Source organism: Dama dama, chromosome 4 (assembly GCF_033118175.1).
Source record: "Dama dama isolate Ldn47 chromosome 4, ASM3311817v1, whole genome shotgun sequence".
Taxonomy (NCBI): Eukaryota; Metazoa; Chordata; class Mammalia; order Artiodactyla; family Cervidae; genus Dama; species Dama dama.
The window spans coordinates 30,830,813-30,845,953 of NC_083684.1; the positions used below are offsets into that span (position 1 = coordinate 30,830,813).

The 15,141-nt window shown below is 54.9% G+C and overlaps 1 protein-coding gene across 3 annotated transcripts in view; it reads left to right on the forward strand.

Moving 5' to 3' along the window:
• The window catches only part of CPNE2 (copine 2), a 52,931-nt gene that overhangs the window by 25,434 nt on the left and 12,356 nt on the right, over positions 1 to 15,141 (forward strand). For 2 of the 3 annotated variants that reach the window (XM_061138567.1, XM_061138569.1), the window contains 9 exons: positions 434 to 508; positions 2,657 to 2,728; positions 4,108 to 4,191; positions 4,455 to 4,544; positions 5,535 to 5,633; positions 6,092 to 6,178; positions 8,188 to 8,247; positions 10,132 to 10,265; positions 12,298 to 12,352. In XM_061138567.1, coding sequence (XP_060994550.1) covers positions 434 to 508; positions 2,657 to 2,728; positions 4,108 to 4,191; positions 4,455 to 4,544; positions 5,535 to 5,633; positions 6,092 to 6,178; positions 8,188 to 8,247; positions 10,132 to 10,265; positions 12,298 to 12,352 — 756 coding nt within the window. The remainder of the gene's footprint in view (positions 1 to 433; positions 509 to 2,656; positions 2,729 to 4,107; positions 4,192 to 4,454; positions 4,545 to 5,534; positions 5,634 to 6,091; positions 6,179 to 8,187; positions 8,248 to 10,131; positions 10,266 to 12,297; positions 12,353 to 15,141) is intronic. The other variant, XM_061138568.1, reaches the window with a different exon arrangement.

Consider the following 15,141-nt stretch of genomic DNA (forward strand, 5'->3'; position numbering starts at 1 on the left):
TGAATGTCTTCATTACTCAAACCATTGAAAATGCATGGAAGGAGTCAGGATTTGATCCTCTCCATCAGGGATCACACCTCGAGGGAGAAGGGGGTCTCTGGATAACTCTGGGGGAGGCGGTTACTGGCCAGCCTCCCTTCAGCAGCCTCCAGAACGTGAGCCTTCCAGGAGCCTTTTCCTAGGGGCTTGCAGGTCCCCGGGAATCGGACTGCTGGAGTTCCAACCCAGCTGTGAGACCTCGGACAAGTGTCTCAACCTCTCTGGGCCTTAGTCGCCTCAGCTGCCCAGTGGAGCTAGCAGTGGTGGCGGTCTGTCTCCCACGGTGGGGAACCCACAGGGGGAGGTTTTAACCTGCTCCTGGCATGGAGTGTTGTGCTGCGAGCCGTGCCTGTTGAGTATTTTTCTAGCCCCCCTCCCTCTTCTCTCCCTCCAGATCGTCTCCAGCAAGAAGATCACTCGGCCTCTGCTGCTGATGAATGACAAGCCTGCGGGGAAGGGCTTGATTACGGTACCAGCCCCCGTCCCCGCTCTCCGTGGGCACCCTCAGCCACCGCCCTCCCCACCCCCACCTGCGCTGCCCACTGCCCTCCCCCATCAATGGGCCGCTTCACTGGCAGATAATAACCAGCTTTGTTTGGAGTAAAAAGGCCCAACTTACAACTTAGCAACAGGTCTCTTAGCAACGGGCTCCTGCCTCCATATATGATGTGTCGGGGCTGCCAAGCTGGGGGGTGAAGGGGGACTGCCAGGGGTTCCCACGGCGTCTCCCCGGGCCGGGGAGCTCCTACTCCTCCCTGGAGGCCTCCACAGCCCTCCCTGCATCCCCTCCCGGCCCTGGCCCCTGCTGTCCTCCCTTGGGGGGTCTTTCAGGCGGTTTCAGGAGCTCCTTGTCCCTCGCAGCTTGGCTCGTGGCTGCAATGCGCAATGATTCCTCTGATGCGCGAAGAGTCGGTGATGCGCAATGATCCCTACGCGACAGAGTGATTCTTGCGATGCGCAGGCCCTTTGAGCGCATGAACTCCTCGGTCCTCAGACTCGGGGAAGGCAGAGTCTGCTTTTACAGATGAGGGAGCTGGATCCCAGAGAAGAAGTGCCCCGGGGCGGTTCAGCTAGTGAGGTCTCTCCTGGCTTGTTCCCCTTCAGAGCCTGTGACGCCAGGGAAACTGGCCGTACTGGGAGGAGGAGGGCTGTACCTGTGTGTCTTGACTCATGCGGCGTTACTCGCCTGCTCTGGAACATTCCTGGCTCCCCACTGCCTGTGGAGCCGTGCATTCCGGGCTGGGAGGGACCCAGCAATCTCAGCTGTTTCTTTTACCCCATTCATGACCATGGGCCTGAGTTCAGGCAAACTGAATTCTAAGCACGAAGTGAAAGTGTTAGTGGCTCAGTCATGTCCACTCTTTGCAACCCCATGAACTGTAAAGCCTGCTAGGCTCCTCTGTCCATGGGATTCCTGGATAGTCTTTTGTTTCTCTAGGGAATCTTCCCTCCCCCAGGGATCGAACCTGGGCCTCCTAGACTGCAGGCACATTCTTTACCTTGCGAGCCGCCAGGGAGCACTTATTCCAGGCTCTTATCCACTGTTCCTGCCACCTTGAATGTCCCCTCCCAGCCTCCTCCCACCTCTTGGGGTTCAAAACCTCCCCATTTAAGTACCTCCACTGGTCAGCTGTCCTCCACAAGGAAGCCAGCCCAGAAGGACCCCACCCAGCTGGTATGCCCTCCTCCACCATTTCCAGCAGCTCCCCTCCAGACCTGGGTACCCTCCTCTTTTGAAATAGGGGTAATAATAGGGCCTATGCTACTGGGTTGTTGAGCAAGGTGTCAGCTGGAGGGGAGGCAGGAGAGAGGGGCCTCCAGCCTGGCCTCTGTCTGTGGTTCTGAGTCAAATAGCTCGTTCAGCAGGTAGGGCTATCCTAGAGGTGTGGGAGGAGAGGAAGTCCTAGCCGAGAGAGCTAGGACTTGGGTGCCTACCCACTTGGGTGCCTGTTGGCCAAAGGGCCTCCCCTGCCCGCTCTAGAGAGAGGGAGATGCCCAGAGAGGGCAGATGGTAGCCTCAAGGGCACCCAGCTGGCACATCCCTGGCCAGCCTGGGGCAGGGGGCATTGGCTGATGGGAAAGGCATGGAGGGTTGATGACTAGCGTGAGCTGATGAGACAGCAGAGGGAGCTCAGGTGGTCCCACCTTTGCCCTGGGCCTCAGTTTCCCTGGCTGCACAGCGAAGTTGCTAGAATTTCCGATGCCTTGGGTGTTTCGAGGTGGCCGTATGTGCACTCTGGGTCTGCAGTGGGGGGATGAGGAGGCCTGGCAGGCCGTTCCCCAACCCAGAACCTTTCCCCAGGGCTCTAAACCATCCCTGTGTCTGATCCCCGCTTCGTCTTCCCACACCATCTCATGCCTCTCTTGAGCCACTTAGGGGTCACTTTCTGATTCTCAGATCCAGATGAGTTGTTTAGCCCCATTTTCCAGAAGATGGAAATTGAGGTTTTAGGAAGACAAGAGGCTTATCCCAAGTCACCTGGTACTACTTTTCCTTTCCTCTCCCCACCCCACCCCACCCCGGAGAATTGAGTGCTAGGGCATCCTGTGTCCACCCTGCCTGAAAGGAGGTCGGAGGAGGGAGACCCCAACCCCCAACTTTCCTCTGGCCTTGCAGATCGCTGCTCAGGAGCTGTCAGATAACCGGGTCATCACACTGAGCCTGGCGGGCAGGAAGCTGGACAAGAAGGTGAGGCAGGCAGAGGTGGGGGTTCTCCATCAAGGGGCAGCAGCCCTCCCCCAGCCCTGGGGTTGTATGGCCTGGGACTTCTGGCCACCACCTTCATTGCCCCTCCAGGGACAAGTCCATCGCACACTGCCCTGCTGGCCACCCCAAATTAAGACTGCTTCACCACTGAGGTTTCTTATCATTTGGAGGTATTCAAGACATGGCTGGAAGCCCACTCGTTGGGGCTCCCCATCTCTGTAAATGCTTGGGTCCTTACAATAACCTACAGGACCCCACCTAATGTATCCATAGCCTCCTGATTCCCTGACCTAACCCCTTCCACATTCCCTGCCTTCATTCTGTTTTAGTCAAATCAGCCTCTTCACTGTCTGGGATTAAACCAGGCACCCTCCTGCCTCAGGACCTTTGCACTTGCTGTCCCTTCTGCCTGGGATGCATTTTGCCCAGAATCTTTTCATGACTGGCCCCTCCCTCACTTTCATCAGGCCTCTGCTCACAATGTCACCTTCTAGTTAGGCCTTCCCTGAAGAACCCTGCAGTGGTCGCTAACCTTCCGCCCCCGTCTCCTTTACTTGTCTCCTTATCGCTAATTCCTGCCTAGTGTATATTATTATTATTTGTGTGTGGGGGAGGGGGCGCTGCACTGGCTCTTCATTGCTGCAGGCTTTCTCTAATTGCACTGAGCAGGGGCTACTGGCTAGTTATGGTGCTGGGCTTCTCTTGTTACGGAGTATGGGCTCTAGGTACGTGGGCTTCAGTAGTTGCGATGTGCAGACTTAAGTTGCTCCATGGAATCTTCCCCAATCAGGGACCAAACCTGTGTCCCCTGCCTTGGCAGGCAGACTCTTATCCACTGGACCACCAGGGAAGTCCCAATGTATGTTATTTACTCATTTGTTTTACGTCTCCCCACTCTTGAATGTAGCCTGTTAGAGAGTCCACATTTTCTTAAATGGAGTTTTAAAGAACTCTTCTGCTAGGATAATTTTGCTTTTATTTTTTTCAGAACCCCACTAAAATAAATTAAAATCCCATTCTGCTGGGTACCTCCCCCTGCCCTGGGAACATTCTCTCTCTGACGTCTTGCCCCACCTGAGATGCTGGAATTGTAACTTCTACAGGCTCCAGGCCTCCAGCTCTCTGAGCACAAGCTCTGGTCACCCCAGGATGGGGCGGTTTATCCTGGGGATGCTGCTTGGTTCCAGGAGTCTGCAACTGCCTGGGTCTCTGCTGAGCCCTGCAGAGGCTGAGGGAGTGGGACCAGCAGCTCCCGCTCCTGACACTGGGGGTGGGGGAAGGGAGACAGCTGGGCCACACCCCCACCCCATCTGAATCCGGTAGTTATGCCTCCCTCACCCACATCCTCCCGCTTCCTCCAGGATCTCTTCGGGAAGTCAGACCCATTTCTCGAGTTTTATAAACCAGGAGATGATGGCAAGTGGATGCTGGTCCACAGGACTGAGGTGGGTGTGTGGGGGTCCAGGGGTCTCTGAGCTAGTGGGCCTGCAGTCTGGCCACCCTGACAGCTCGGGGCAGGACCCAGCAAGCACATCCTACAGTGCCCAGACTTGCTCTCTCCTCATCACGGGGGTGCTCACGTCCATCCCCAGAAGCATGGCTGTGGGTCTCTCCACCTTGCCTCCCCCTGTCCCACTGTGTTGGCCCGATCCCAGAGCACTGCCACCCCTGGGCCCCAGCTCACACCTGCCTCCTCACTGTCCTGCAGGTGATCAAGTACACGCTGGACCCCGTGTGGAAGCCGTTCACCGTGCCCTTGGTGTCCCTGTGCGATGGGGACATGGAGAAGCCCATCCAGGTGAGTGAGGGGGGCTGTGGGAACCCTGCTGCCCACCCTGCCAGCTCTGGCCTCCTGGTCACCTGAGGCTTCCTGGGGGTGCCTTGGCAAAGCTCTTGCTTATTAAGATGCAAGAAGAACCCGTGGTGGGGAGGGGCGAGAGACCTGAGTCCTTGTCCCAGGTCTGCCGGACCCTCTGACTGATCTGGGCAGGGCCCTCATCTCTGTGAACCTCTTGTTTAAAATGGGAACAGAGTGGCTGCCCTCTTCTTCCCGGAGGGCTGTGCGCTGCTCGCTAAGCTAATGAATGCAGGATCACCTTGGAAACAACCAAGTGTTGTCGTTGTTGATGAAGATGGTGATTACTGGTCTTTAAAAGCCCTCAGTCCTTGGGACCGGGTCTGAGAGCAGACGGGGTGGGGCAAGGCAGCAAGGCCGTGTAGGGACCCCCAGACAGGGCACCAGGAAACCTGGGTTCTGGTTCTGGCTCCCCTGCTGCCACTGTAAGACTTTAGGCCAGTGCTTCCCATTTAGAGCCTTGGTTTACCCATCAGTACAATGGGTACAGTAATTCCTGCCTTCCTTCTAGGAGTGTCATGGCAGCTAAGTTAGCACATCAAGCTGGAACTTTTTGTGCCCATCTCGGGAAAAGAATTACAAGTCTAGGGAGGACTCCAGGCCATGGCCCATGAGGCCAGGTGGGCCACAACCCAAGATAGAGTAGCAGCCCAGTGTCAGGTGTGTGGGGTGTGCAGCTTCCCTCACCAGAGGGAGGGGTCTCCATTACTAGAGCAGACACCGTTTCTCCTCCTCCCAGCAATCATGGAAGGCTTCCTGTAGGAGGCAGTTCAGGAGCTACAGTCATCACCCCAAGCCAGGTAGTCAGATCGAGGGGGAGAGGGAGGCATCCCCCCTGAAAAAAAAAGACATGGGGTTTGCTTAGGGAACTGAGAGGAGCTGTGGGTGCCTGCTGCGGGCAGCTCTGGGGTGACCTCGCTGGACCCACTGCAGGTTATGTGCTATGACTACGACAATGACGGGGGCCACGACTTCATCGGTGAGTTCCAGACCTCGGTGTCACAGATGTGTGAGGCTCGTGACGGTGTCCCGGTAAGATGTGCACAAGGGCGTGACCCTAAGACCTCCACAGGGGACGGGGAAGGGGCAGGAGTTTTTGAATCAGGGGCAGACAAGGGCTCAGATCCCACCTCTCTGCCTTATGACATTGAACAAGACATTCAGTCTCTCTGAGCCTCAGTTTCCCCATCTGTCAAGTGGAGGCAAAATAGTAGAGTGGGAGTTACATGAGATTATACAGGTGAAGTGCATAGTGAGCCCTCAGGAGCTATCCATTTGACTCCAGGCATGAGCTGGAGCCCATGGGTGGCAGGAATCAGTTCTGGGGAGGCATGAGCCCAGGGTGGCAGGAACCAGTTCTGGGAGGGCTTCCTGGAGGAGGTGTGCTACCCCTTGGTCCACACTATAGAATAGGTTCTGGGGCCCAGGGGAGGGTCAGTCCCTGCAGAAGCCCCAAGCTGAGCTCCTCTTTCTCCTCCTGTGTTGCGCAGCGGGAGTTTGAGTGTATCAACCCCAAGAAGCAAAAGAAGAAGAAGAACTATAAAAATTCAGGCGTCATTATCCTGCGTTCCTGCAAGGTGAGTCAGCCTGGGTGGGCGTGGTGCAGGGGCAAGGTTTGGGGTCACACAGAGATAGATAAATCACTGCAGAAGAGAGGGAGCACTAGGTGTGAAGCCAGCAAGTGAAGTGAAGGGAAAGTTGCTCAGTCGTGTCCAACTCACTTTGTGACCCCGTGAACTATACAGTCCATGGAATTCTCTAGGCTAGAATACTGGAGTGGGTAGCCTTTCCCTTCTCCAGGAGATCTTCGCAACCCAGGAATCAAACCCAGATCTCCCCCATTGCAAGCAGATTCTTTACCAGATGAGCCACAAAGGAAGCCCAAGAATACTGGAGTGGGTGGGTAATGGAGCCTGGTACTGAGACCTTTTGAGCTTAACCTCTCTAGGCCTCAGTCTGCTCATCTGTGGAATGGGAACATTAACATGATTAAGCATATAAAGTCTTATATCCTGTTCCTGTGCTGAAGTCAAGGAGGGCATGAGATGACCTTTCAGGGTCTCCTGGTTGGAGGGTAACTGTTGTTGTTTAGTTGCTCAACTAAACAACTCTTTACCAACCTCATGAACTGTAGTCCTCTGTCCATGGGATTCTCCCAGCAAGAATACTGGAGTGGGTTGCCCTTTCCTCCTCCAGGGGATTTTCCCGGCCCAGGGGTGGAACCAGCGTCTGCTGCACTGGCAGGGGTATTCTCTACCAGTGAGCCACCAGGGAAGCCCAGGGTAACTGTAGGGAGTTGCTTTTTCCCAGGCTTGTCCACTGCGTGCTCAGCATCAGAGGGGGAGAGAGCACTGGGCCGGGGCACCCTGTCCCCTGGCAGTGACATTAGTGAGGGCTTGGCTTCCTGCCCTGCGGTGTAACTGGGGCCACCGAGGCCCACAGTGACGTTGTTCACACCACTGTGGCCAGGCTGAGGTCAGGGGCCGGGCCCCCAGATGTCTGGTGGCCACATGTCTGCTGGAATCCAGGGGGATGTTAAGGAACGCAGCCCCGGCCAGGGCAGCAGGAGCCCTGAACACTGGGCTTGGAGGCCCCTGTCACTGGCTCTACCAGCTGGCCGCCCCAGGCCTCAGGTTCCTCACCTGGAGACTAGGATTTACGAGAGCGTCAGTGCGGTCCCAACGCAGCAGCACCCTGGGACAGTGAAGCTGGTGGGTTGCAGCATCGTGATTTTAGGTCCTTGTTTCAGAAACTTGTCACTCACACCCCCCTTCTGGGTTTCTGGCACCCGCCTTATTATTTCTTGTATTCAGCCCCTCCTCCTCCCATTTTGGTGTCTTTTTTTACTTAAAAATATTTATTTTGCAAGGAACCCTTCTAACGTCACCAATATTGGAAGGCCAGTATCCTTTGCCAAAAGGAGACAAAGACCAAACTATGTTTTAACAGCTTTAGTAATTTACAGCAGAAGGTCTTGATCTGGTGGCCTGGCCTCTCTCTGTTCCAAGTCAAGGTTGGTAAGAGCTAGAGAGACTTAGGGACCAAATGGCAACAAATTGAGGCTTTCTCTGCCATGTAATTGGGCTTCGCAGGTGGATCAGCAGTAAAGAATCCACCTGCCAATGCAGGAGATGCAGGTTCAATCCCTGGGTTGGGAAGATTCCCTGGAGGAGGGCACAGCAACCCACTCCAGTATTCTTACTGGGGAAATCCCGTGGACAGAGGAGCTTGGTGGGCTGCAGTCCATGGGGTCACAAAGCCTCAGACATGACATAGTGACTAAACAGCAGCTGTCATATAATTGGTAGTTGTTACTGACTTTGGGCCCTGGGACACTGTGTGGACTTATCGTGCATCTGTGTGTGTACAGAGGTTCCACCAATTGGGAACCGTTGCTCCATTGTTACAGAGGGATTTGGGTTCTGTGGTAATCAGATCAGGTGCATCTGCTTTTTTCGGCCTCCTTGACCACCATCTGGGCCCAGAGCGACAGCTCCCCAGAGGTTGTTTGTGGAGAGCATGGCCAAGTGAGGGCTGGCCCTCAGATGCGGGGCGGGGGCCCACTGACCTCTCTGATTCCTTCCAGATAACCCGGGACTACTCCTTCTTGGACTACATCCTGGGAGGCTGCCAGCTCATGTTCACCGTAAGGCTTTCCACCACCCTACCCCAGCCCTCCTCTCCCCTCCCCAGCGAGGATCCTCCTGAAGGGCTTGAGCTACGACTTCAGCAGGAGCGACTTGGGATAGACTTCAGGAAGGACTTTCCCAGGGCATGGGCTGTGTCTGGCCCAGAGGAGAGGGTATGGGTGGATGGGTCTGAGTCAGGGCTTCACTGCAGGTCAGAGCCTGGATGCTCAGCCCTGAGCATCACTGGTTAGGCTACACTTCTTCAGGCGGGGATAAAAGCCAGTTCTTTCCCATTTCCCTTCCTGCCTCATCTGCTGCACCCTTCCCCTTGCTCACTCAGCCCCATCCACACTGATCCTCCCTGCTCCCCCACACACTAGCTCAGCTCTGCTCTGTCTTGGAGCTTTGCATTTGCTGTTTACCTGTCTGGAACGCTCTTCCCCAGAGCCCTCTTGTGTCCGCTGCCCTGCAGGCTGTGACACTTAGGTCACCTCCGCCGATGCCTCCTATTCCTCTCCATCCCATCTCCTGTTTTAGTAACTTCAGGGCACTTGCCACTCTGAAATTTTCTCAAGTATTTTTTTTTAAATTTTCTTCTTACTTTCTGGCCACACCACGTGGCATGTGGGATCTTAGTTCCCCGACCAGGGATCGAACCCGCACCCCCTGCAGTGGATCCTTAAGTATTTTTCACTGTCCCTGCCCCACTAGTGACTGTCCTGAGTGCGGGGCTTTTGTTTTGTTTCCTCTCCACCCTCGAGGTATCACTCAGTACCCAGCATATAGCACATGCTTAGTAAATACTGGGAGAATGAATGGTCACTCTGCCAGTGGCCTGGACTTGTCCCATTCCTCACCCAAAGGGAAGCCTCAGGACCACGGGAGAAGCTGCTGGGGTCCTGTACTCTGCCCACTTCCCACCTAGCCTCCCTGCTCTCCATCATCACCTCTAGACTCCATGGGGGCTGGAAGTCATCTGCAGGACTCTTAAGGAGGCAGGGGATTGGTCTTGTTGACCTGTAACCCCACAGGTTGCCATAGCACCCCCCCAACCCGGCAGAGAGGCCAAGGCCCTGCTGTTCCTCCTGTGTGCATGTGTTCACTCAGCAAATGATAGCAAGCACCTCCTGAGTGCCAGGCTGCAGGCTGTGCCTCTGCGGTGGTCCCTGGCTGATCCTGACTGAGTCCTCGGGTGGCCATCTCATGCCCTGGGTCCCCCTCTGGCTGGGCAGCCTTGCCACCGCTCCTTGCTCCCCTCCACAGGCTGGGTGGGAAACCCTCATGGCTGAGAGAGCAGGTGGAGCTCAGTACCCTGCCTGTCCGCCAGTCTCAGTCCATGTGGGGCACCTGCCTGGTGCTCTGTGCCCAGCCATGGACCTGGCTCCGGGACCATGCGTCTTACCTGCAGTGAGCATCCAGTGTGACTAGATGTGCGGGCATTGCCCTAGCAGCCAGCCTTAGGTCCTGGTGCCCCTTGGTGGTCTGAGGGGTGGTGGGGAGATGGCCTGGTATGGGGGCGAGGTGTCTGGGAAGGTGTCAGTGGGGCAGTGGTATATGAATTGGGCCTGCAGATTGGAAGAGAATGAAAAAATGACCTTGCTTGTAGAGGTAGAGGGAACCTCATGAATGAAGGCCTGGAAATGGAACTGTGACAGGGAAAAGGTTTGGGGCTGTACGTTGGTTTTGTATCACATCTGGGCAGTAGACTTGATGCTCTGGCAATAGGGAGCCACAGATGGCCTTAGAGCCAGAGGAGTAACATGGTCAGTTTCCAGGTTTTGGACCATCTTATGGAAGCGGGGATCAAGGCGGGGTGATGAGTGGGGCTTCCCATGTTCCATCAGCCTCTCTGTTCCCTAGAGGCAAGATAGGGAGCTGGGGTCTCTGGCCTTTTCCTGCAGGTTGGGATAGACTTCACAGCCTCCAATGGAAATCCCCTCGACCCTTCCTCTTTGCACTATATCAACCCCATGGGCACCAACGAATATTTGTCAGCCATCTGGGCAGTTGGGCAGATCATTCAGGACTATGACAGGTATGCTTATGAAGGGCCTATGATGGTCGGCTTGGGCTCCATCCATTCCAGGAAGCTCAGTTGTCAAAGCTAGAAGGGACCCAGAGATCTTCAGACCTAGGAATGCGTAGCTCAGGACTTGCATGTCCTGTGGCAGACATTGCTAATCAACTGCTGATCTCTCTCCAGCTGGTCCTAGCTCCTTCCTGAGATCCTTCTGCAAACAGTACACCACGTAGACAGAAAATGAAACTCATTTGCTCTTGCTGCAACCTTTACTGTTAGAGCTGGAGAAGAATAGGCCTAGGGTGTGGGGAGAGAATTTATCACACAGATCAGGGAACTGGAACCCAGACATTCCGATTCCTGCACCTGCCCCCTAATGGCCTAACAGTCTCACTCTTGTGGGGAACTTCAGAGGAGCAGCCAGCCTGCATGGGTCCTCAGCCCGTGATCACGCTTCCTAGAGATCTTTGGTTGGGAGGACGGTGGAGAGTCAGTGAAGGAAAGCTGTATAGAGGGTGTGACCACCGACAGGCCACATGCAAAGTTGAGAGGGTCTTGGAAGATCCAGAAGTCACTTGAGGGTCATGGTGTCATTTTCACAGATGGTGTTTGTCGGAACCTCCAGGTCAGAGGGTGGGACGACCAGGAAGCCAATACGTGGGAAGTGGGTCCCTGAGATTTGGCAGGCATAAGAGCAGGCTCGGGAAGTCTGTGTGCACCTGGCCTCCTTGAGAGAGGCACCCTGAAGACCAGCTTCTGACTCCCAGGGGGCTCAGGGTCTACGCAGTGGCTGTAACCCCAGGCCACAATAAGAGAGGTGCAGCGAGTAGAGCAAGGGAGGTGGAAGTCCCCACCTGCATCTTTGGGTGGGGAAGCCTACTGTTGCTGCTCCAGAGACCCTTGTATGTATCTGCCCAGACCCTTGTATTCGCTGGGCTGTCTCGTGGGCATTCAGATGCAACTGGACACCTGTCCCACTCACCGAAAACACTTTGCTTCCTTTATTTCCCTCATCTCCCCCATCATTCCATCAAGAAATCTTTTCAGAATGTAATTGAATCCAACCTCTTCCCGCTCCACAGCCACCAAATTGTTTGAGCCACCATCACCTCCTGCTCAGAGTGATTGATTCAGCAGCCTTCTCACTGGTCTCCCTGCTTCTGCCCTAGCCCCTGATGGTTTGTTCTCCACATGGCAGCCACAGGTTTCCTCAGTAAATAGATGCTGAGTGAACAAATGAGACATGGTCCCTGTGTTCAGGGAGTTCCCATTCGAGGAAGAAGACAGGAAATCAGTGCAGTTCCCAGAGCCTAGTTTATGTGTGAGGCAGGAGCTATGAGTGCACCAAAGAGGGAGGCATCCTGGGGTCTCAGGGAAACCCACAGAGGGACAGGGCCATTTGAATTGGGCCTTAGAGGATGAGTAGGAGTTTGCCACAGGGACGAGATTGGGGAGAGGTATTTCAAGAAGGGGTGCAACAGGGTTGAAGTTGAAACCTAAAGATGCCCTATGTGTTTGGGGAACAGCGAGTAGCCAGTGGCCAGGACTGGGGGGAGTGGGGAATGAGTGAGGGCTGGTAGAAGAGACTAGATTCGGACTAGATGATGAAAGGTCTTGAATGTCAAGCCAGTGTTTTCACTTCAGAATTTTTCCCAGTCATAAAAGGGAGGCGCAGAGACAGCCAGTACATTTCAGTTGCTTCGTAATTCTGGTTTAGTGGTCGCCAAGGTCCCAGTTTGAGAAGGATCTCAACACTGTACTCAGGTCCATTGGTTAGAAGTGCTGTGATTGATTAGCAATGTCTGCCATAGGTGTAGATGGGGGTGAAGCCTCTAATTCACCAGATACCCAGAAGTGGGTTTGGAGATCATCCAAACAGAGCTTTTTCTAGAGGCAGTAAGCTTTTTTTTTTTTTTTTGTCTGTGGAAGCGTGTACAACCATGTGGGCCCAGCCCTAAGTAGGGGGTGGGGAGGGTGAGTGTGGGTAGATGAGGCCCCTGCCTGATTGTCTCACAGTATTTTTTTTTCCTCTCCTTTCTCTGATTAGTGATAAGATGTTCCCAGCTCTGGGCTTTGGGGCACAGTTACCCCCAGACTGGAAGGTAAGTGGAGCCAGATTGTTTCCTTTTGGCTGAGATGAGGTTTGTGTGATGGCCTCTCTGGGATCTGCCTTGGAAAGGCTGGGCTGGGGCCTAGCTTCCCTGCCTTCTTGTGTTTATCCCAAACCCACACTCATTTCTCATCCTGAACCGCACACAGGTAGTAGAGCTAGAACAGGGAATAAGTTATCTTATCTGCCCCCTGGCACCCAGTCATGTGGGAGAAGATGCTATCAGATAAATAGGTTAAGTATGTCCTTTATATTGCCTAGGGCTTCCCTGGTGGCTCAGTGGTAAAGAACCCACCTGCTAATGCAGAAGACAGGAGTTCAATCCCTGGGTCAGGAAGATCCCTTGGAGTAGGGATTGGCTATCCACTCCAGTATTCTTGCCTGAGAAACCCCATGGATAGAGGAGGCTGGCGGGTTACAACAACAAATATTGCCTAGGACATACTTAAACTAAAAAATTATCCATTATATATCTGAAATCCAAATTGAACTGGGCACTGCATACTCTGTCTGGCAGCCCTAAAGACAGGCTGTGTCATCAGTGCTGAGATGGGGCAGCAGTCCCTAGAGGAGGGCCCCAAACTGGCCTGGGGGTATCAGGGAAGCCTTCCTGGAGGAGGCAAGGTCTAAACCAAGAAGGGAAGGGAGAGTAGGAGTTTGCAGAGTGACTCAAGGTGGTGTCGTGGCAGGTAGAGTGTTCAGGGCAGAGAAAAGAGCCTGTGCAAAGTCTGGGAGGCAGAGGGAGCAGGGTGAGTTGGAGGAACTGAAAGAAGCTGGGTGTGGTGAACTCTTCATGAAAGATGGGCAGGATGGAGAGAGATGCGGCTGAAGAGGTGGGGAGCCAGGCATGCAGTGAGCTATGAGTGGGTCTACGTGCTGCTGGCATTCTGAAGGCCCACTCTGGCTGCTGAGTCGGGGGGCTGGCTGGGGTGATGCTGGGCAGAATGGAGGGATGGAGAGAAGGGGCATTATCCCTCACTGGTGAAAAACAGAGGCTCAGTGACTTGTCCAAGGACGTTTTCATAACAGGAAGCCTGAATTCCACCTGGGCAGGTGGACTCTCAGATCTGTTCTCAGAATGTTCTGCCTTTCTGATGAGACGCCTGGGGGTGTGAGCACAGAGGGCTCCTAAATCTACATTGTGTTTCAGCCAGCGCCCTCTCTTGCCTGCCCTCCTGTAGCACGTGCTGTTTCCACTGAGTATTCTCTTCTCGTCCTCTCCTGGGAGGGCAGTTTTCAGCTAGAACTTCAGGGAGTGGCTCTGTGGCATGCTGGCCATCGTGTGGCAGGGGACAGGATCCTGTGGGGCCAAAGCTGGGCCTCTGGGCAGACACAGTGATGCTGCTGGGGGGAGGGCAGGCTGGTGCGGCCAGGACCGGCATGAGCTCGTTGCTAGGACACCAGCCAGCTTTCAAAGAACTCTGGCTGAATGAGATGTTTTCTTGCGCAAAAAGCCTCCTTGGAAATGTCACAGGGCAACTCTGGGGAGGGTGGGCGTGGCTAGGCCGGAGTGCCCAGCGGTGCCAGGAGGGCCGCTGGAGTGCGGCGTGGAAAGGGCAATGCTCTCCCCTCCTCCCGTTGCTGCTGGAGCCGGCCAGGCCTGCCTCCCAGCCCCTTACCTTCCCTCTTCGCTAACTTGCCGTGCCCTGCCACGCGAACCTTCCTTTGTTTGTTCCCACCTCAGGGCCTTTGCACGTGGTCTTCCCCTGGCCTTTGGCCCCCTTTCACTGACTTCGCATGCTGCTTCATAGCCTAGAGGTCATTTCCTCTAGGAAGACTTCTTCAGGCCCTTGCTGTGTCAAGCTCCAGGCACATACACAGTGTGCAGTATGTGATTGTGGACAGTAAATTTGGGGCCTGGTAGCCTGAGCAGGCAGAGGTGTTGGTTCTCTGAGTGGGAGGTTGGAAGGAGCTAGAAGAAGCATGCAACTCAGTGGCCTGCCCTCAGGACCTCAGTCCCTGCATGGGTCTGGTCCAGGTGAGCATGGAGAAGACCCATGTCCTGGGTAGTGGTGGAGGGACTGACCTTTCAGGACGAGCCAGAGTTAGTCAGGTGAAGAAAGGGATTGGGCCAAAGGATTGGCCTATGCAAAAAGGTCTGGGGTGGGAAAAAGCACAGTTTAGGACTCTCCCCACTTTACAGATGGGGAAAACTGAGGCTCAGGGAGGATGGTCACTGAGGTCCCTTCAACCCCCTATGTGGCCCCAACCCACTGCCCTGCCAGGACCAGAGAGAATGACCTCTCAAGTAACTCAGGACCATGGGCTGGGCCCAGCCAGGTGGGGGCAACAGACCCATTGATCGTTAGAAGGCAGTAGAGTCCCAGAACAAAGTTCTGTGGCTGGCCAGTCCCCAGGGGCTCCTAATCGGCTTGGGGTGGCCTCCAAGAAGCTTGTCGTCTTTGTTGGCATTTCTCAGGCAAACCGGGGCAGCAAGTGTGGGAGGGGGCTGGACTGCCACGGGTAGCATGAGCTCTTATCCCCTGGATCCAGTCCTGGCTCTGCTGTGGCTCAGTCATGTGACCTGGGCATTCCTTGGGCTTCTCTGAACCTCAGTTGTTCCACCTGTGAAATGGAGCTGCTGGGTGGAGTAGGTGACCTGAGAGGCATCCAGGGTAGATGGGTGACCTCCCACAGCCCCACCCATTTGACCACAAGGCCCTACTCTCCCCTAAATAGAGGAAAAGAATAGGGAATGATGAATTTGGGTGGCTGAGAAAATGGAATATTAATCCATTCCTGTCAGGAGGGGGCTTTTCCCCCTTGGTCTCTAAAATCTCC